At 48.2% G+C, this 22,559-nt stretch overlaps 1 protein-coding gene across 1 annotated transcript; it reads left to right on the top strand.

Annotated features, from left to right (window-relative positions):
- The first annotated feature begins 234 nt into the window (after positions 1-234).
- On the top strand, positions 235-19,457 carry MAPK1IP1L (mitogen-activated protein kinase 1 interacting protein 1 like). The gene is made up of 4 exons (XM_063118226.1): positions 235-309; positions 8,324-8,345; positions 11,527-12,216; positions 15,575-19,457. The coding sequence occupies exons 2-4, from the start codon at positions 8,328-8,330 to the stop codon at positions 15,584-15,586; spliced, it is 720 nt and encodes a 239-aa protein (XP_062974296.1). The 5' UTR covers positions 235-309; positions 8,324-8,327; the 3' UTR covers positions 15,587-19,457.
- The last annotated feature ends 3,102 nt before the right edge of the window (positions 19,458-22,559 follow it).

Raw genomic sequence — 22,559 nt, 5'->3', positions numbered from 1 at the left:
CAGAGGCCGCTGCTCTCGAAGGGGGGGGCGTTGTCATCCCGTGAGCAAGCCCCGCCCACAAGGGCCCAGCGCGAGAGAGAGAAGGCGCAGGAGAGGCAGAGGACGCGCGAGGGTTTGGGTCACGTGATCTCCCGGCCCGTCCTTTACGTCTCTCGCTCGCGGCGTTTTGCGGCCGGATGTCACGTGATCAGCCCCCTCGTCTCTTTTCTCAAGACGGAGCGAGAGCCCGGCTCATTTCCGCTTCCGGCTGGCTGAGAAGAGGGAGGAGAAGGAGGAGGAGGAGGACGAGAGGTCCTCGACGCGCCCCAGGTGGGTCTGAGGTGGGCGAGTGAGGGAAGCGGGGGCGGCGACCGGCCTCGCCTCTTCCCGTTGCGAGGGGGCGGAGGAGGAGGGCCGCCGCCCGCCACGGCTTGCGAGGGGGCCTCGCCCGAAGGGAAAGCGGCTCCCGCCTGCCCCCTTCCTCTGGGGCAGATTCCCCGGCTTGCGTCGCCTTCCCGGCCCGTCGTGGCTCCTCCAGAGCGCACCCCGGTGGGGCGGGGCGGGACGGGGGTTCTGGGAAGGGGCCTGGCTCCCAGGAGGGATTCAGCCCTGGGTTGGGGCGAGAGGCCCGCGTGGGGGGACCACGAAGGCCCCTGCTCCCACCTCCCTGGTATTAGGCGCTTGCCGAGGGAGTGGCTCCTCTCCTCACCCCGTAGTACAGGGGTGGGGATGCTGGCCTACCTCGCAGGCTTGTGGTAAGGATGCGTGAGGGAATAAGAACACGATCAGAGCATCTAGGCCAGCGCTCAGTTTGCACAGGGGCCAACCAGACGTCAGCCAGGGACCCAAAAGACAGGACACAGGTGCCACAGCACCCTCCCACCCATGTTCCCCAGCAACTGGTGTGTAGAGGTTTACTGCCTCTGATACTGGAACTAGCACAGAACCATCCGGACTAGAAGAGGCCTGATGCTGGAGCTGGCCAAGGGTCCATCCGGTCCAGCACTCTGTTCGCACAGCGGCCAACCGGCTATCAATCAGGGAGTAACAAAGGTGGATTCCTGCATTGAGCAGGGGGTTGGACTCGATGGCCTTATAGGCCCCTTCCAACTCTACTATTCTATGATTCTATGAAAGCATGACACGGTGCAACAGCAGCCTCCCACTGGTATATATATAGGCTTCCTGCTTCTGATACTGGAGGTTGCACTTAGCCATCAGGGCTAGTAGCCATTGATAGCTTTTACCATCCATGAATGTATCCAACGCCTTTTAAAGCCATTTAAATGATGGCTATCACTACATTCTTGTGGCCTGTGAATTCTATAATTGAACTATACGCTGTGTGAAGTCCTTCCTTTTATCTGTCCTGAATCTCTCACCAATGAGCTTCATGGAATGAGCCCCACTTGGTGCTATTATTATGGGAAAGGGAGAAAAATGTTAAGTATCCAGTTGCTTCCTATCAGAGACTGCCAGGTTTGTCTAGGCCAAAATGAGCCAGATCTGTTCACAACCCTATTGTGAGCTATTGTGGTGTAAGCTTTATGCCGTAAGGAAACTGGGCATCTTTGGTGTATCGCCCTGAATGTAGGTCAGTGATGACATCCTGAGGGAGGGAGGAAGAAACTATGTTTGGGGATTCCCTGATGTAGCTAGCACAGTGTGAGGAAATACCAGAGCACGATTTGCCTATACATCAAACCCCCCCCCCCCCGGCCCCGTCTATTCCTCAACTCTGAATTCTTGGGCAGTGTTGCTATAGGAATGCCTGCCCTGATTCTTCTGGGAGCAGATTGAAGAAAAAGTTACATGTGGAGTGTTCCCTAGTTTCTCTACACACACCACTTGTGCTCCAAGTGTCAAAGGACAGGGAAACACCGCTAGATCAAGTAAGTGTTGTTCGTGTTTTGAGCCCCTTAGTTTGAAAGATCTGACTGTAGTTGGACCAGAGTTATTAAAACCAGCTTGACTTAGATACCCTGTTTTTAACTGTGTTTATTGCCTTTTACTGTTTTCATTGATTTTTTTTTTACTGTTTTTAATATTGCATCAGTTTTTTAAATGTGTTTTATTGTACACTGCCTTGGGCGTGCTCCTGTCCTGAAAGTCAGCAAAGAAATACTTTAAATACATGTTTAAATGAGATCCACAGCCAAAGGAGTACGCCTAGCATTGCAGCCATGGAGTGTAGTCAGAAATCCTTAATTGTGATTTTGTGGCCTTCAAAGGTCAGAGGTCTCTTATGCATGAGTGAACTTGGCTTCATGTAGCCCAAGGAAGCCACTGAAAACTGCCCAAAGCATCTTTAGGAGACCAAAGCATCACTGGTTGCATATCTTCTTTAGAGGCCCACCCTTTGGCTCCATGGAGTAGTTGAAACTGGGTGCCTGGTTTTGCTTCTCTGTAAAGTGTTAACATTCTTCACAGTTCTTCTCCCTCACTTATAGTGGCATTGTTCGATATGGCTTTCAATACACTAGCATAACCAAAAAAGATAGGTCTTTGCGCTCAAAGAACTTACAAAGGGAGAAGATTGAAAGAAAGAACGGGCCATCTGTGAGGAAATAATTGGGAGAGGGCTGGAGCAAAGCAACAGGAGAATCATAGAATAGCAGAGTTGGAAGGGGCCTACAAGGCCATCGAGTCCAACCCCCTGCTCAATGCAGGAATCCACCCTAAAGCATCCCTGACAGATGGTTGTCCAGCTGCCTCTTGAATGCCCCTAGTGTGGGAGAGCCCACAACCTCCCTAGGTAACTGATTCTATTGTCGTACTGCTCTAACAGTCAGGAAGTTTTTCCTGATGTCCAGCTGGAATCTGGCTTCCTTTAACTTGAGCCCATTATTCCGTGTCCTGCACTCTGGGAGGATCGAGAACAGATCCTGGCCCTCCTCTGTGTGACAACCTTTGAAGTATTGGAAGAGTGCTATCATGTCTCCCCTCAATCTTCTCTTCTCCAGGCTAAACCTGCCCAGTTCTTTCAGTCTCTCTTCATAGGGCTTTGTTTCCAGACCCCTGATCATCCTGGTTGCCCTCCTCTGAACACGCTCCAGCTTGTCTGCGTCCTTCTTGAATTGTGGAGCCCAGAACTGGATGCAATACTCTAGATGAGGCCTAACCAGGGCTGAATAGAGAGGAACCAGTACCTCACGTGATTTGGAAGCTCTACTTCTATTAATGCAGCCCAAAATAGCATTTGCCTTTCTTGCAGCCATATTGCACTGTTGGCTCAGGTGTGGGCCAATTTTAATTTAGGAGAAAGAGTTAATAGCAGGATCCCACGTGATAGAAGTTCTACTCCTAGAATCACCTCAGTAAAACGAGAAACCTTTTTGAGAAACAGAGCTCACATCTCTTTCCCCAGGTTTGTGGAATTTTTCAAGATGTCAGACATTTAAAAAGTTTCCAGTCAAATGATAGGTTTTCCCCATCTGATTCCCTCTCTGCCAAATCCCTAGGACTCAGTGGGCCTGTTCAGACAACATGCTAAGCCATGGTTTGGCCGCTAACCCTTTTGCAGCCATTGATTAGTGACTGTGTTTAAACCGTGGTTATGTAGCCACCATGGTTAGGAATGGTTCACGTGACACGCTAAGCCATAATGTTTAGCTCAAAATGCTTAACTACTGTGGCTTAGCGTGTCATCTGAACAGGGTCAGTGTGGTTAAGCAACCACTCAGTGTGATAAAACATTTCCTTATTCCTTGTTTGGGACTATGGCATCATCATTGTGAGTCTAAAAATAGCAAGCAACCTTTTCCCATTCTGACAGGGTGTTTCCTTCTACCTAAAATTATTTTGTAAGGCCAGTTTAATGAGGCACTTAAAAGTTGGACCTGTGCTGTCTCTTGAGAAGCTGGTTGATCAGAAGTGCCGTTTTTGCCCGTAGCGCAGTGATGCTAGGCGGCTGCCAACACCGAAACAACGTGATCTAAGCCACAAGAGGATAGAGGGAATTTAGCAGTGCGCTGTATGAAGACAGGTGGGATTTCAGCAGCTAGACAATTAGCTAATGACAGAAATAACAAGGACTAAAAATGTGTATCTCAGTGGTTCATCGGTAGGTGTGTTTAGATGCTGTGAGGTGAGGAAAGAATTGTGAAGAAGGGATGTAGGTATCAGCTTGGGTTAGAATCAGAGAATATTAGAGTTGGAAGGGGCCTCTAAGGCCATCTAGTCCAACCCCCTGCTCAATGCAGGAATCCACCTCAAAGCATCCCTGACAGATGGCTGTCCAGCTGCCTCTTGAAGGCCTCTAGTGTGGGAGAGCCCACAACCTCCCTAGGTAACTGGTTCCATTGTCGTACTTGTTCCAGTTGGCCTGGCTAAACCATTGTGTGATGCAGTATCATGCAGATGAGGCCACGATAAAATAGTCCTTGTATCTGTGGCGCACTTGCCCTTTCTGATGCTTTACACCCTTGGTCCTTCGTATGCTTTACAACAGCCTTCCCTAATTTGGTGCCCTCCAGATGTTTAGGACTTCAGTGCTTATCACCCAGGCCAGCATGGCTAATGGTCAGGAATGCTGGGAGTTGTAGTCCATCTGGAGGGGCACTGGGTTGGGGAAGGCCGTTTTGCAGGATATTCATCACAACTAATTCGAGGCAGTAAGCTTGTGTGCACCAGTTCCTGGGGAACATGGGTGGGAGGGTGCTGTTGCACCGTGTCCTGCCTTGTTGGTCCCTGGCCGATGGCTGGTTGGCCCCTTTGTGAACAGAGTGCTGGCCTAGATGGACCCTCGGTCTGATCCAGCACAGCACTTCTTAGGTTCTTATGTTCATAGTATGCAAATATAGTATAACTATTTTTATAGTGGAACAACTCTTTATTGGGGGGTTATATGGTGACAGGGAAGACATGATCAAGATGCCTCGTTCTTCTTGCATTTAGTAAGAAGGCCTCGCAATTGTGTGGCATGAAGAGCTGGTCTCACTGTGATGCAAAGGCAAGGCGAGGCATCTTTCCATAGTCTCACCTACTTCTGCCACAAGTTCCACCACGTTTTGTAATGCAGTCGCTTGCATCATGCTTGCCGAGTGAGTGGCTCCTCTCCTCAGCCGCGCTCCCTTCACCCCGTAGTACAGGGGTGAGGGTGCTGGCCTGCGTCGCAGGCTTGCGGTAAGGATGCATGAGGGATTGAGAACACAAGAAGAGCCCTGATGCTCGATCAGACCAAGAGTCCATCTAGTCCATCACTCTGTTCACACAGGGGCCAACCAGCCATTGGCCAGGGACACACAAGGCAGGACACAAGAGCCACTGCACCCTCCCACCCATTTCCCCCAGGAAATGGTGTGTACAGGCTTACTGCCTCTGATACTGGAAGTAGCACATAACCATCAGGACTAGAAGAGCCCTGATCCTGGATCAGGCCAAGGGTCCATCCGGTCTAGCACTCTGTTCGCACAGTGGCCAACCGGCTATTGATCAGGGAGTAACAAAGGTGGATTCCTGCATTGAGCAGAGGGTTGGACTCGATGGCCTTATAGGCCCCTTCCAACTCTACTATTCTATGATTCTATACCATAGAGTGGGCAGCCACATGGATAATGGAGGCACAGAAGACAATCTAAATTGAAAGTCATTTCCTTGTCCATCTCTCCATGTGACAAGGCAGAAATGCATCTGGCACCTTCTGGGGACAGTAGCTTTTTTGTTAGATCTATAGTCCAAAATCACACTCACCTATAAGCTCTGGCCAAAAAGGAAGAAGAGCTGGATGACTGACCAGAACAGCAAAGAACAGCAATAGACCAGAGTAAATCGTGTGATAAGACCCACCTGACACCCGGCAAAACTCTCTTAACTTCGCCCTGCCTTAGTGAAGTTCTTCCTTGAAATCAGGGTTGCATCCCTAACACAAAATATGAAAGTTGTGACAGAATTGAGGGCCCAGATCGAATTAAGCAGGTGTGTATTTTGCTTTCAGTTATCGGTATGTGCTGATTTGTAACGTCAGTTTCACTCTTGCAGGCCTCTTGATTTCTCTCATGGGTGGGGCTGTGTAGCTGGTACTGAAGACCTTTGCATCCCTTTTTCTGGGCATGGCGGTGCCCATCCTAGGCTTAGTCACCAGATGGCTTAAAGGCCCTCCAACCCTTCTCCTTCCCCGGTCACGGCGTGGGTGTGGCGCCACCCATATGGAGGTCATCAAAGTAACAATGCTGTAGAAAGATCTATTTTTAGGCTGTACAGTGTTGCAAGCGATTAGCTCTCAGATGGCGTTTGCCTTTCTGAAACGATGAGTTCGGTATATCTGTTGCTTTTCTACTCTAAACTCAAGCCAGATTATTCAGAGTTTTGTGTGTGTGTGTGTATACACACACACTGTAAAACAAAGTAGATGGAGTGTTTTTAACTTTCTGCCAGCAAGTATCCTTTGTGTGGCCAAAGGTCAGTTTACATGCGAGTCAGGCAGAGGTAGGTTTTGGCAATTGCTTCTGTTGAATTTTAAGTAGATTTAAAAGTAAATTATGGGTGCCTGTTGGTGGACTTGAGGGGGTGAAAGTTTGATAGGGTTCTCTTAGGGGCAAGCGGGGGATTCACAAGTGCCTAATCATGTGTCTAGGTTGCCACTTCCCATGGCTAGATCCTTCACTGTCCCAAGCTAGAAGAGTGTTCTGCTGTTCTTAGAATCATAGAATAGCAGAGTTGGAAGGGGCCTACAAGGCCATGGAGTCCAACCCCCTGCTCAATGCAGGAATCCACCTTAAGGCATCCCTGACAGATGGTTGTCCAGCTGCCTCTTGAAGGCCTCTAGTGTGGGAGAGCCCACAGCCTCCCTGGTTCCATTGTCGTACTGCTCTAACAGTGAGGAAGTTTTTCCTGATGTCCAGCCTACCTTCTCCCAGATGTGCCCTCTGCACTGTTCCAAACTGGAGCCCTGTCATGCGAGGTTTGGCGGATCCTACTAAGGAGTTAGGTCTCTTCAGTTGTCATACTTTGGAGTGCCTTAGCAGGGAGGACCAAGTGATTCCATCAGCCTTTTAACTCCAGGTGGAGACTTAGATGTTTTGAGAGGTCATTTGAATAGAGGCTTGGTTGGGGTTTTTTTTAACTGTTGATGAGCTGCGTTTTCTGGACTACTGCTGTAGTATGTTATTAAGGAATTAAATTTTTTAATAGGGCTAGTTGCTTGGGAATTCATTAGTGGAAGGGAAGTGGGGTAGTAGACTTTCCTAAAATGAACAAAATTGGCTCTGCTTGATTGTTTGGGGACATGATTCCTGTCCCAGGGAGAGAGTCACTCTATTTATTTATTTATTTATTTATTTATTTATTTATTTAGAATATTTATATACCACTCCCCATTGAAAAATTTCAGAGCGGTGTACAAGGTAAAATGAAAATAAAAATAGAATAAAACATTTAAAACAAAATTTAAAAGAAGCAATAACAGTAATCCAAGGCTGCATGTTAAAGAAAGGCTTCTTGGAATAAAGATGTTTTCAGGAGGCGCCGAAAGGAGTACAAGGTCGGCGCCTGCCTGACCTCCAGAGGCAGGGAATTCCACAGGAGGGGGGCCACCACGCTGAAGGCTCTTCCCCTGGTGGACTCCAGTCGGAGGATGGGTCTATGTGGAACCACCAGGAGCAGGCCCTCGGATGACCTCAGTGACCGGGCAGGTTGGTAGGGGAGAAGGCGCTCTCTCAGGTATCTTGGTCCCAAGTTGTTTAGGGCTTTGTACACAAGTACCAGAACCTTCAACCTGGCCCGGTAGCGAATAGGCAGCCAGTGCAGTTCCCTCAGCAGAGGAGTTATATGCTGGAAAGGGGCAGCTCCAGACAACAGCCGAGCTGCAGCATTCTGCACTAGCTCCAGCTTCCGGAGCAGCTTCAAGGGCAGCCCCACATAGAGCGCATTGCAGTAATCCAATCTTGAGGTTACCAATGCCTGTACCACCGTGGTCAAACTATCCCTGTCCAGGAGAGGCCGTAGTTGACGAACCAACCGAAGATGGTAAAAGGCACTCCGAGCCGTGGCGGCTACTTGAGCTTTCAACGACAGAAATGGGTCTAAGAGTACACCCAAACTATTTTCTTTCATCCTAGGGAAAAGGGATTGTGTGGTCTAAATACAAAACTTATATGGGTGACGAGCGCACTCTTGAACCGATCTCTTGTATACATGTTAACATCTTCAGTTGTAGTGATGTTTGCCCTTTATTCTAGGGTGGCTGTGGTTGGCAATCCTGTATGGGAGGCTCATTGAGGTTGCGCTGTTCTGGAACTGCCTGTTCAACACTGATATCAGAGCACTAAATGAGTTTGAAATGCTTGTGCCTGCTGTAGCCTGAAGTTCTATATTTAACCACTCTTTTTTTATTATTATTTTGCAGGAAAATGTCTGACGACTTTTCGGTGAGTTGTCCATCTTGACAGCTTTCTATGTTGTATCCAATTCGTGATGACTAATGAACAGATAGGTTGTATGTGGTTCTTAGAGACTTAAAATTTGAGAAATGCATATTTATGGGGAGAGTACCTTACTCTTACTTTCAGTGGCTGACCCTTGAATATTACGGTTAAAACACTTCATTTTTTTTAAAATGCCGTTTACCACGACTGCAGTACACACGTTAATGCAGGAGTCCCTTATGTTTTGGGCCCATGGACACATTTGGGAATTTGAGAAAGCACCACCACAAAATGATTCCCATCTGGGGTGTGGTTAGTCACATAATGTCTGCCATGGGGGGGGGGGGGTCAGAAGACAAGTATCGTATTTCTTTGATTGTAAGACGCCATCGATTGTAAGATGCACACTAATTTCAGTACTACCAACAGAAAAAAAAAACCTAAGACACACCCGCGATTCTAAGACGCACCCCATTTTTAGAGATGTTTATATGGGGGGAAAAGTGCGTCTTAGAATTGAAGAAATAGGGTAATTCACTCAAACTAAGTACAAGCAGAGGAAGAGTCTGAACTCCGCAGCCAATCCATACATTTGACCCTACAGCAGCACCACAAAATAACCATGTAAAGTTGCTATCCTATGCATGCTTACGTGGAACTCAGTTGCAATTGCTTCTGAGTAGGCCTACATAGAATTGCATTGGCTGTTGTATTACCTGGACACATCCCTTTCCCTGGCCCCAAAGGAAAGGTGTCCCTAATCTATTCCCCACCTAGCACTCGTACTTCGTGCTCTACCATCACAGCCTCCATCCAGGCAGATGCTTTGTGCATGTGAAGAATGAGAGAAAGGGCTGGATAGGGAGTGGAAAAGAGCATGGCTGGGAGGAGGAAGTAATAGAAAGAGTGGGGGAGAAAGAGCAAGGCTGTGTGTGTGTGTGTGTGTGTGTGTGTGGAAAGTGAGGCTGCAGCCTGGGAGTGGAGAGAAACAGCAAGATAAAAGGGGTGAGCAGGGGACACAGCCAGGGGCTAGGAAGGGAGAAGAGGCCGAAGGCTACGGATTGGGGAGGGAGAGAAATAGCCAGGAAAGGGGTTGGAGGGGAGAGAAATAGCAAAATTTGAGGGTGGGAGTGGAGAGACAGAAAGAGCAAAGGGGGAAAATTCTGTGTGGGCAGAAGAATCTTGGGCAGGGCCAGGAAGGAGCTCTTTCCTTCTCTCCCTGCTCTAACAGCAGATGAGTGGCAGGTTCAGGAACAGGAAGGAGAACCTGGCACCCTAATGTTTTTCAAGCTTTGTATTTAAAATAAACTTTCTGAAGAGCAGGGAGAGGAGGGCTTCATGGGTGCTGTTGGAGATCCCCGCAGGTGCCACCTTAAGGACCCTTCCGTTAACGGGTCGTCTCTGCTCATTGGAACTTCAATTGATGGGAGGAAGGGTCAGAGCCTGTTACACGCGTGTAGGAGGGAGGCAGTGGCTAAGGACAAGGTTTTCTGAAGAAGCGTTCTTGGAGGAAGGCTTAAGACCAGGTAGAGAAGGCAGGACAAATGGCAAGGCGGTGGCTGTGCCAAATGCAGGGGACGGGGCAAAGTAATAATAGCCGCCAGATAACAGAGAGGGCTGGGGACTTGTGACCCACCAATAACGGATGTGGGGTTTCCCGTGGCCTCAGTAGATTGCAGTTTAGTTCAATACTTTCGACTGAGTCTTGTTAACTAAATATGCCATGATAATTTCCCATACTGTATAAGCGTATCAACGTTTCCAGCAACCAAAGGTATTTGCGCTGGGGTATTTGCTTAAATAAAAATAAACTAGAGCTGATGTAGCTTAACTTCCTCCCATCGGTCTCAGTCGGAGGCAATCAGATGAAAAACGAAAGAAACCCTCGTTGGCTGAAAGAAAGGTCAGCTGAGGAGTGGAGGAAAGGAGAAAAAACGCCTCCCCCTCTCACTTCCTTTCTGTCCACGTGAGCAGAGCAGACGGTTCTATCTCTCTGGGGCTCTCGGATTACCCTGCCCAGTTACCATTATGTGGTCGGTCAAAGGGCACCCCGGGGCCCATAGGACGGAGCCCAGCCCTCTCTGGGCGGAGGAAGGCTTCTGCCTTTGGAAGCCTCCTCCATGCAGCTGTGGGGAGATCCACCACCGTTGTTCCTTTGCTTTTGGAACTCCTGGCAGCAAGGGCAAAAAGGCATTTCGAGGCAGATTGGGAAAATGGAGCCATTGAAAAACTTGGCATAGCTGGTGGTCCCAAGTTCCACTCAGCGGGGCACAGATTTTCTCCCGTAGATGCTCTAATCCCAAGTCCTCATTAAAAGGCAAATGGAGACCTGGAAAATCCATGCTTGCTCCCAAACACGTGGCTCTGTTGTGGTTCCGACACTGATATCTTAGAACAGCCTTCCTCAACCTGGGGCGCTCCAGATGTGTTGGACTACAACTCCCAGAATGCCCCAGCCAGCAGAGCTGGCTGGGGCATTTTGGGAGATGCAGTCCAACACATCTGGAGCGCCCCAGGTTGAGGAAGGCTGTCTTAGAACTATATCTTAAAAGCAAGGTACGGATGTTTAAGGCCTGGAGCAGAAAATAATGCCAAGCGTGGCAGTAGTAGCGGGTGTTGGTGAGCGCACTACGTTCAGCCATTTTCCCTCCCCACACCCTGTCCTGGATATTCTGTTGTGCAGAGAAGAGAGTGTGAGCCAGGAGTCCATGGGTCTGCTTTGCAGAGATTTCCATGATATCTGTCACTTCCCTAAAAGGACAACCTGAATTGCCGAAATTGACTTAAAATGCGCTCCTCTGCTGCTGTTTCATACGGTAGCTTGTCATCAATAACAATGGATGAGCGAAAGCTGGCTGGCCCTTCTTCACATGATAGGGGAGTTCCAGTCGACCCAGGTTGATGGAGAGGCCCAACAGGCCTTGGCCTGTGTGTCCCTGAAAAATGACCCAGGAATTTGCAGTGCTCAGCGAACAGATACTTGGGAGTTCCTTGGCAGGGAACTTTAGAGAGGCATGATGATTTTACCAAAGACTTTCTGAATCTGGTGTTCAGAGGCATTAAAATAACCCCCTATAAATGGTGGTTAGAATATGCCAGGAGGAGGATTAAATGTAAATTGGCATCACGCTGACTGTGGATGCAACACTTCCTGCAACGTCTAATGGGTGTTTCATTTTCCTAGCTGGCAGATGCTCTACCTGAAAGTTCCCCTGGCAAGACCACGACTGTGGGCAACACGAAACCACAGCAGCCCCCGCAAGCCTGGCCGACTTCCAATCCCTGGAACAACGCGCCCAGCGCTCCCCCGACCGCTCCGTCCGGATTGCCTCCGAGCACGTCCACCTCCAACGTGCCTTTTGGACCCCCGCCAACCGGAATGTATCCTTCCCTGCCCCCGGGAGCGCCCGTCCCTTTCCCGCCTCCTGGCTCTGCTTGTCCTCCCGGTGCCCCCTTCCCGCCCCCAGGCCCCGCCCCACCAGGCCAATACCCTCCCCCAAACATGCCCTTCCCAGAGCTCCCAAGGCCCTACGGGGCTGGCCCTACGGAACCAGCCGCTCCCCCTGCCGCTGTTGGACCGTGGGGATCCATGTCCGGTGGCGGGTGGGGCCCCGCAGTAGGGGGCCAGTATCCTGCCCCTAGTGTGCCGTATCCACCTCCAGGGCCGTATTCCACTCCCAGCCAAACGCCAGGGGCTGCTCCTACGGTGCCGTGGGGCGCTGTCCCCCCAGGAACATGGGGACCTTCGCCGCCAGCCCAGTATCCTCCACCGGCAGGGTCCTATCCAGCACCAGGACTGTACCCAACACCGCCTAATCCTTACCAAGTGCCACCTGCACCTGCTGGAGCTCCGTCCATGCCTGGCGGCCAACATGTGAGTACTTCAGCCTTCCCCTAGCAGCATGTGCGTGTTCACTGCCCGCATGGTAACAGTTCCGTTTTACAACCTAACAAGAGCCTGAGAATCAGCTCACATACCAGTAATAACAGCCTTCCCCAACCTGGCGCTCTCTGGATGTGTAGAACTACAACTCCCATCATCCCCAGCCGGTGCCAGATTGGGAAACGCAACTTATGACGCCCCCTTTGATGAGCTTTCTTCTTCGTTTTTGCAGTGGCTTCCAGTCCTCTCCAATATTGGTCTAAGGCGCCCCTGTGTGTTGCAAAGCATTGTGGGGTGTGTTCTGGAGGGCGCGTTCAGTCCGTGTTCGGCTGACTTCCCCAACTTGGGGCCCTCCAGATGTCTTGAATTACATGTTCTAGCATTCCTAATGTGGTGGCTGAAGTTGATGGGAGTTGTTCAGGCTCAGATGTGGGGCAGAAAGTTGAGGGAGGTAAGATAGAGTAAGATGTTGAAGAAGCCTACCAGGGCTCTACCATTTCCCTGCCTGAACAGCGTGTGCCCTGGAGTTGTGCATTGCAGCAGGAAGGCCCCTTGCTGGTGTGGAGGTTGTCTGCCAATGATGATAATACTAATAAATTTATTTCTTACGCACCTCTCCATTTTGATCGAGGCAGGGAACAACAGTAAATATAAAATACATACAACTGAAAAGGTGGGATACAAATAATAATAATAATAATAATAATAATAATAATAATAATAATAATAATAATAATAGTAATAGTTAAAACATCCTAAAATTCCATTGGGTAGGCCTGCCGGAAGAGATCAGTCTTGATCGCTTCCTTGAATGCTAATAGATTGTCAAGTTGACGAGTCTCCTCCGGCAGGCCATTCCACAGTCTGGGAGCAGCAGAAGAGAAGGTCCTCTGGATCTTCTCCCTGAGAAGAAACCTCTAGAAACCACTTGGATAAACTCCTTGAGATTTGATGTCCTGCAAAACAGGCCTTCTGAGTTGACATAACCCTGAAGTTCCAAACTTCAAAACATCGTGATGAACATCTTTGCAGGCCCCAGGGGTGGTAATTCACATCATCATCATAAAATTTGTTACCCGCCTCTCCCTCTGCATTGAAGCGGGGTGCAACACAAATGCAAACACCATAAAATACATATAACTAATTAAAACATTTAAAACGAATACATTATTAAAAGCAGCGCATTATTAAAAAAAGAGCATCTTAAAATTCAGCTGGGTAGGCCTGCCGGAAGAGAGCAGTCTTTATGGCTTTCTTAAATTCTGGAAGATTGTTAAGTTGCCGTTATAGTGAGCTCCTCTTTGGTAGCAGAGGTCATAGGTTCAAGTCAGAAGTATGTGGGAGCAGGGGAAGCCACAGACCCAGTGAGCATGAAGGAAGAAGGGGCAAACGGTTCCCAAATCAATCCAAGCTAAGGTGCAGGTTCATGCAGGGGGAACCCAGAACCCTCCAGAACAGGTTCATTTCTGTGGTCGGTCAGTCTGGGAAGTCCTTCCATCTGCCTGGAAGTTTCTTTTCCCCTTGCCACAAGACTTGAGGGGATTCAGGGAGTAGTCCTTGCCTTATGCCCTAGGAGCAGGAACTTTGAAGGAATATCTTAAGCTTACTGGGCTGTTTGGCCCTTGGTCGTGCTATTACCGTATTTCTCCGATTGTAAGACGCCATCGATTCTAAGGCGCACACTAATTTCAGTGCCACCAACAGGGGAAAAAAGCTTTGATTCGAAGAAAAAATAAATTTCTTAGAATTTCTTAGAAAGAGCTGGGTTTTGGGGCCACTAGGCTGGGAGAGGCTTAGGGGTAAGCCAAAAACAGGCGCTTACCCTCCCAGCTCCTTGTCTCGGCTCGCGGCTGCTGCAGGAACGTCCTCTTTTGGCTGCCTGCCTGCACGTGGAGGAAAGAGACGACCGGAGCTGCCGCATGAGAGCAGCTTCGGTGGAGCAGCACTTTAGCCTCTGGGCACAGGTTTTTCCGCGGGCGTGAGGGGTTCCAGGTGGGACGCGCGCTTCTCGGCGCGGCGGCTGGGAGGGGGACCCGGTGCTTGGGGTGTGTGTGATCCTCCTGACTCTTGGAGCCGCGTGTCTTCCTGGCGCGGCTGACGAGGGCTGGAGCTGCACGGGGCGCGCTTTAGGCCCCAGTCAGCCTGCAAAGCAATCTTAAAAAGCCCTGCTTGCTCAGCTTTCTAAAAGCAATAAAGCTAGAGAGAATGGATGTTTCAGACCCTGTTTTAATAGGATAGAGTCTTTTTGCATCTACCGTATTTCTTCGATTCTAAGACTCACCCTATTTTTAGTGCCGTTTATTTAGGTTAAAAAGTGCGTCTTAGAGTCGAAGAAATACGGTAGGTGCCTTGTAACTTATTTATTTATTTATTATTTGTAACATTTATATACTGCTGAATATAATAGAATCTCTCAGCGGTTCCCAGCGTTAAAACACGTCAGAATAAAGGAGCAGTAAAATGGATTGACTAAATCAGCCTTCCTCAACCTGGGGCGCTCCAGATGTGTTGGACTACAACTCCCAGAATGCCCCAGCCAGCTCTGCTGGCTGGGGCATTCTGGGAGATGCAGTCCAACACATCTGGAGCGCCCCAGGTTGAGGAAGGCTGGACTAAATGCAAGAGTCTTAAAATTGAGGAGCTGTAGTAAAGGGTGGTGGTCTGCTGTTGGGGGTTGGCGGTTAGGGTCTTTGGCCACAGAAGTGCTGATTGTAGCCCCTAACATGGCTCATGAGAGTCGCGTTTATAGCCCTCTTGTTGGAGAAGAAAAACCTGTTGGTAAGTGCTGATGGCTTAGAAACCAGTGGAAAAGCCCGGGCATGGTTTTTGTTGGTCCAGAGGGGCAGGGTTCTTTAATCCAACGCGGATTCTAGGCCCCTCCACCTGGCCTGCAATCTCTGCCAGGGTTGGTTCTAGCCTGCAGGCTTGGGTGCCATTAAACAAGAATGGGCTAGCTACTGGTTTACTGTAGTATCGTTTCCCCATGAAGTAGGGCACCGCTGGGCCGGCCCTCATCTCTGCCCCCTTCCCTTTCAGGCCGTTTACTCGCACTCGAATCCCACACAGTATGGTTGGATATAGCTTTTTAGATCTGTCGGGAGAGGGAGGCACATGTATTAATGCACAAAGGTAAGACGTATTCGTTGGTCTCAACCTTCTATCCTGTTCCTGAAAGCAAAGATGCCTACACCTTTAGACTCAAAGCTGTTGGTTTATTTGGTTTGATTTGTACCCTGCCTTTCTCCCAGGAAAAATGGCACTCGAGGTAGGTTACCATCCCAAATGGAACTTGAATGAGACAATTAAGCATTGACTTTGGAAACTGACCTCTTCTGTTCTCTTTTCTCAGCCATACCGTTGAACCTGTGGCAGTCTGAGAAAGAATTCTCCCCCCCCGTCTGCTGTTTACGGAAAGAAAAAGAGAAAAAAAAAGAAAAGAAAATTGTTTTTGGTAACCCTTTGGAGTCTTGAAGAGCACGCACCTTCTGCACACCTGTCTGAGGTGTATAGGAGCACCTCTGCATAAAGTGGACTCTGTTCAAATGCAGAAGTAACCATTTTGTTTGTCAAGATGATTTTGGATAAACCAAGCCTCCTGCCCCAGCTCTCTAATCCTTGCTCGAATAAGGATCTCATCTTGGAACAGGTGGGCGTTGGCCCAGCGAGTAAGGACTACTCCGGAATTGTCCAGAGATTTGTTGAAACCTGGGATCACAGCCGTTACTGCTTTTTAAAATGCTGGACTTGCAGGGCAGGCTAGACTGATAGTCCGTACCTTGTGTCTGTGTGTTCGGGTTATTCAAGTCATTTCAATAAACTCGATGTATTGTGGAGAAGTTCTTGGAAGAAATCTGCTAGGCGCACTACAGTCATTCATCAAATGGAAGAGAAGCAGTGCTTGTGAATTTGGAAGGCAATTTTCAGCATCAGGTTTGGGGAACTCATTGCAAAGGGAGGGGGGAGATATCTGGCACTGGAGGCTTAGCGTTGTGCAAGTCGATTTCTGTGTTCAAGCAGTTGGAATAGATCATTCTTGAGAGAGCAAAACTTCATAGTTTTCATGAGCTGTCTCAGAAGAGTCAGAAACTGAAGATACTTGAGTTTTAGCTTTGACGGATGAGCTCTGACCATTTGGGTTGTCTTGTGTATTTCACTCCTACAAGCTGAAGTCTGAATTGTACATGTCTTTGCTGGGGAGGCCACAGAAATGTCTCCAGGAATATCCCTCCTTGTCCCAACGGCTTTGGGATCTTTGAACCTCCCTTTATTGCTGTTCCAGTTTTGGAATTGTGCCATTAATTATACAGTGCTCCACAAAGTGCAGTTGGACACCTTAGCTTGGCATGGTCTTCTTGTCCCCAGATTGGATGCCAAGGTCCAGTCTAGGACTAAAAACATGAAGGTCTCTTGTAGTTAGGTCTTCCATTCATCTCCATTTAACTGAGTAAAATGTGTATGCTTAACCTGCGTGTACACTTTTCCGTTTTTTTAAAAAAAGATTGTCCCTAAACTGACATAAACCCTCTTTCAGGGTGGCATTAAGAGCTACAGTGTTTTGCTGTTGGGATTAGCAGTGTAAGCTCTTCAGCAGAGCCTTCCAAACCCACACTTTAGTAGTCCATGAAAGATCAGCAAACTGTTGTCTGGTTGACAAGCATCTGTTAACCTTTGGTCACCTGGAGACAATTCTTAACGCTTCCTAAGCAAGTGGCTATTCTCAAGCCTCGTTTAGGAAATCCGTTTGCACGAGGGGATCTGTTGAGAACTAGGGCTTCTCGTATCAAGAATTGTGGACGGATGTCATGGAATGGTGTGCCACAAGCGGTAACGATTGCACTGGTTTATCTCCGAGCAGGATTGAACCGGGTGTGTGTGGGGGAAAACGTGATGCATAGGAAATTAAGGGCCTTTCCATGCAAGTTTGTGGCAGCCATTTCTTTCTCTTTGATTCTGCAAGTCTTCCCTCCGTGTTCTCTTTTAGGGATATTGCAACTTCCCGGCATTATAAAGCACAGTAATTAATACCTGGGGAAATGCCGTTCCCCCCCCCCCCCCCGAAACTAATTACAATGAATGTGCTTTGGAACCTGGCTATGCCATTTGCCCAAGTAGCTATCAGATATTTGAGACTAGTAAGTGGTAACTCCCTCTACCAACTTTGGGAATTCTGAAGCTGAAACCCTAAAATAAAGTCCCAGTATCTTTTGAACCTTCTCTGGTTTGTTTTCTAGTGCAGTTCTTTGGAGGCTGTGTACTCTTCTCCTGTTCTGAGTATCGACCTCACCTTGCATGTTTAATTGACAAAAGTTATTTGTCTTGCTCCCCTCACCCCGATCCTATTTGGGTGGGGTGTTGCATTATTCCCACTGAAAAGGGATTTGCATAAGATGCAAAAGCTAAAATGCAGTTTTGGTATGCTTTGCCTCCAGAGAGGCAAAAGAATAATAATTCTCAGCATTCCAACCTAAATTGGGAATAATTCAGTGGGGATGCAAGCTTCTGAGGTTCACAGAATGCTCATGGGGCAGAAGAGTTAAGTGAAAGATGAAACACTGCATACTACAGACCTTGTGTACTTCAGTGTATTATATGTATAAATACTACATTTTATGAACTCTTGGAAACAAACTGTTAAAACTTGTGTAGAGTTTTGGCAAGGTTAGAGCAGAATGCTATTCAAACATCAAGCTCGTAGAAGAGATTTGTGATGTCCTGGCTAACAGCGCAATCTTCTTTATGTCTACTTAGAAGCAAGTCCCACTGAATTCAGCAGGACTTACTCCCAGGTAAGTGGGCATAGGATTGCAGCATAAGTCAGAGTTGGGCCCATACCCTGCCTAGACATAAGAACACCAGAAGAGCCCTGCTGGATCAGAACAAGGATTTATCTAGTCCAACATTTGGTCACACAGTGGCTAGGCAGCTGTCCATGGGAAACGCGCAAGCAGGACATGAGTGCAACAGCACCCCCCTGCCCATGTTCCCCAGCAACTGGTGTACATAAACATACTGCCTCTGATACTGGAGATAGCACATAGCTATTAGGACCAATAGCCATTGATAGCCTTCTCCTCCAGGAATTTGCCTAACACCGTTTTAAAGCCATCCAAACTGGTGCTGTCAGAGGCAAAATCACTCCAAACACAAATGCAGCGGTGTGTAGGCTGTAGTGCGCTCTTCATTCTGGTACACTTGACAGAGGCTCATTGATTTGCATGTTCCAAGTAGGAGCATATAACACACAAAGACCTTAGTGCAGGGTTTTGAGTACCAATGAAAGCAATGCTCTTGGGTAACCCAAATTCTGTGCCCTGAAAAACTGAATTCTGCAATCTGTGTGAACTCTGCAAATCTGCACATAATTGTCTGCATCTTTCTGGTGTGCTTGGCATCCAGTGGGGATCTTATTTAGCCTCTCCTGTAGCTGCTGAGATTTCAAGCAGGCACATATTCGCTCCGTCTTAAAGCCGGCACCCTGTGACCCAGTTTCAGAACCTCTCTTTCTTCTGTCCTCCCATGGAAATGTTGCATAAACACATCTTTGCCTATATTGGAGTATATTGGGCTAAATGTTACGCTGGTCTCTCACTTTTTTGGGTGCTTGAAGTAGTATCTTGAGGAAATAACTTCAGTTTCTGTTCTGGTTACGTATGGAAGAAACCAATTGGGGCAAAATACCCTTGAACGTTAAAAATAGACCAGATTTATTGATGGAAAGCAAAGCTTTAAAAAACCCATCTCTGCTTATTGTTCCTTGGTGATCTAAGAAGCGCTTGAACATTTTGAGATGACTTTTCCCCTAGCAACGGGAGGCTCTGCCTTCAAAAGCCATTGTTGTTTGATGCCGTGTAGTTAAAACTCTTAAATTATTCTGTCCCAAGTGTGAGTGATTTTTTTGGGCCTGATGCTTGTTATGCAATGGAAATTGTATCGTTCCTATGGTGTTCTTTGTGAGTTTAAACATTGCTGAGAAGTTTGGGGTGGTTTTTTTGGCTTGTGCTTCTGGGGTGGATATTTAACTGCATTTGTTTACAATATGGAATTATTAAGCAATCACACTTCTGAAGTATAGACCATATCACCTGCTGCTGTATTTTTCCTTTTCTTTTTTAGATGACAAATATTTGCTGTATGATGGTAGTGAAGAGGCTTTAAATACAGGATTTGATATTTTTTTGAAAACGCTGTCACTTTTTGTATACAATTAGACATTAAATGTATTTTCAAGATGACTCTTCTTTGGTGTACTGCTTAAACTAAGTTTTGCCTTTGGGTAGTTGCCACACTGTACTGCAAACATGTATTGGCAGTACCGCTTCCTCCAAAGATTTCTGGGAATTTAGTTTCGGTGAGGTGCTAAACACACACACACACACACAAAAACACACACTCTCTAAAGTAGCTTTCCTCAACCTGGGGCGCTCCAGATGTGTTGGACTGCATCTCCCAGAATGCCCCAGCCAGCTGGCTGGGGCATTCTGGGAGATGCAGTCCAACACATCTGGAGCGCCCCAGGTTGAGGAAAGCTACTCTAAAGCATCCTCCCACACTCCAGTGCCAGCTTGCTTAGAATGATGGCACTTGTGGTTGAACACATCTGGAGGCACAAGATTGGGAGAGGTGGCTTTAAATATCTTTAGGGGGGAATGCCTGTTTAGACAGGGGAAAAAAGTCCTGGAATGCTGAGAGTTGTAGGACTTTTTTCCTGTCTAAACAGGCATGGGATTGTCCTTTTAGTGCTCCTCCTTTACTGAACTTTAATTCATAAGATTCCCTGTCAAAATGGCAATGATGAGCCCAGCACCGGTTAGTGATAAGACATTTCCCGTCTCCCTTGTCCATGCTGCGTTCATACTTTTAAAAGCCTCCAATTCCCTCTCCCCCACTGCGATCAGCCCCTGAATAGCCCCAATGGAGGCTTTTTACAAGCCTAAATTGCAACGGGGTGGGGAGCCTGCCAGCATAGATGAACTAATAAAGCTAGTTTTAATTCCTTTAACTCCTCGGGCCCCCATAGCTGAGAGGCTGTGGTGTCCAGTGGTGGTTCCTAGTTTCTGCAAGCAAAGCCAGATTCGAGGTAGCAAGAAGGAAACTGTTGTCCCTCAACCAGGGGTTTAAAGACCCACCAATCAAACACACGAAGCTGGAGAATACACTTAATCCATTTACTTCCGATACTGCGGTATGGTTCCACAAAATGGAGGCACCAAGAACAAGGGATCTCACAAGAGTCCCTGACTACAAGAGGGTGTTAGTCTCTTTCTAACCTTTCTATTGGTCAGTTCTGGATTAGCAGGTTAAGTTACATTCAATTCTCAAGTTAAGGTGCGCAACCTCGACGAGTCATAGGTTACATTCGATGCTCTATTGGTCGAAAGTTTTCCCTTTTGTCTGGCTAGGACATAGAATCATAGAATAGCAGAGTTGGAAGGGGCCTACAAGGCCATCAAGTCCAACCTGCTCAATGCAGGAATCCACCCTAAAGCATCCCGGACAGATGCTTGTCCAGCTGCCTCTTGAAGGCCTCTAGTGTGGGAGAGCCCACAACCTCCCTAGGTAACTGATTCCATGGTCGTACTGCTCTAACAGTCAGGAAGTTTTTCCTGATGTCCAGCTGGAATCTGGCTTCCTTTAACTTGAGCCCGTTATTCCGTGTCCTGCACTCTGGGAGGATCGAGAAGAAATCCTGGCCCTCCTCTGTGTGACAACCTTTCAAGTATTTGAAGAGTGCTCTTATGTCTCCCCTCAATCTTCTCTTCTCCAGGCTAAACATACCCAGTTCTTTCAGTCTCTCTTCATAGGGCTTTGTTTCCAGACCCCTGATCATCCTGGTTGCCCTCCTCTGAACACGCTCCAGCTTGTCTGCGTCCTTGAATTGCGGAGCCCAGAACATGATGTCCACCATTAAGGAATGCAAATCTGGCATATAGCCACATGTAGCCACCCTTTGGCAGAGAAGCCGTCTTTAACCCTTGGCCCATTTCATTCATCAGAGAGATAAAATCTCTCCCTGGGTCTAGCAAAACCACCCAAACTCCCTTAATTCTGTTGGGGAATGGTCCAAGTGGAACCTCCTTCTCACTGACTTCACTTCTAAAGACCAGATGCTAACGGGGGAAACCTTGGTGGCCATGCTCAGAAGCAGATGCCAAACGGGGCCTCATGTCCACAGCCTCGCAAGCCTGCTGATACGAAGTAACTGGTTTTGTGATCCGTGAGCAGGAGTCTCAAGTTCCAGTGTTACCTTGGAACTTAGTCCCCAGCCATTTGGGGTCAGTGGACACAGTGTGGCGTAATGGCTAGAACGTTGGACTGGGAGTCGGGAGATCCGGGTTCTAGTACCCCCCTCAGCCGTGGAAACCCACTGGGTGACTTTGGGCCAGTCACAGACTCTCAGCCCAACCCACCTCACAGGGTTGTTATGAGAAGAGGAGGCTTAGGGGAGACAGGATAGAGGTGTACAAAATTATGCATGGTATGGAGAATGTGAATAGGGAGACGTTTTTCTCCCTCTCAAAATACTAGAACCCGGGGTCTTCCCATGAAACTGATCGGTGGGAGATCCAGGACAAATAAAAGGAAGTACTTCTTCACACAGCGCAGAGTTAAGTTATGGAACTCACAACCACAAGATGATGTGATGGCCACCAAATTGGATGGCTTTCAAGGGGGTTGGATAAATTCCTGGAGGCAAAGGCTATCAATGGCTACTAGCCCTGATTGTTGTGACAGGTTGTGTGCTATCTCCAGTATTTGAGGCAGTAAGCCTGTATGCACCAGTTGCTGGGGAACATGGGTGGGAGGGTGCTGTTGCACCATGTCCTGCTGGTTCATCCCTGGCCAATGGCTGGTTGGCCCCTGTGTGAACTGGACTAGACGGACCCTCGGTCTGATCCAGCATCAGGGCACTTCTTAGGTTCTTACTATGTGCACCGCCTTGGGTTCCTTGGAGGGGAAAAAGGCCGGATATAAATGCAGTAATAAATAAGTCTGGAATTTTCAGAGTGCTGTGGCCGCTCTCAAAATGGCTGCCATGTGGAAAAGTGGTTCGCCCAATCATAAAACGGCTGCCCTGTTGGGTATGGCCGGTCACAAAGCTGAATCATAGAATAGCAGAGTTGGAAGGGGCCTACAAGGCCATCGAGTCCAACCTCCTGCTCAATGCAGGAATCCACCCTAAAGCATCCCTGACAGATGCTTGTCCAGCTGCCTCTTGAAGGCCTCTAGTGTGGGAGAGACCACCACCTCCCTAGGTAACTGATTCCATTGTCGTACTGCTCTAACAGTCAGGAAGTTTTTCCTGATGTCCAGGAAAATTATGTCCTTCATTTTCC

Source organism: Elgaria multicarinata, chromosome 2, assembly GCF_023053635.1.
Source record: "Elgaria multicarinata webbii isolate HBS135686 ecotype San Diego chromosome 2, rElgMul1.1.pri, whole genome shotgun sequence".
Taxonomy (NCBI): Eukaryota; Metazoa; Chordata; class Lepidosauria; order Squamata; family Anguidae; genus Elgaria; species Elgaria multicarinata.
The sequence above is the reverse complement of the archived record's forward strand: the minus strand, read 5'-3'. Positions and strand labels throughout refer to the sequence as shown.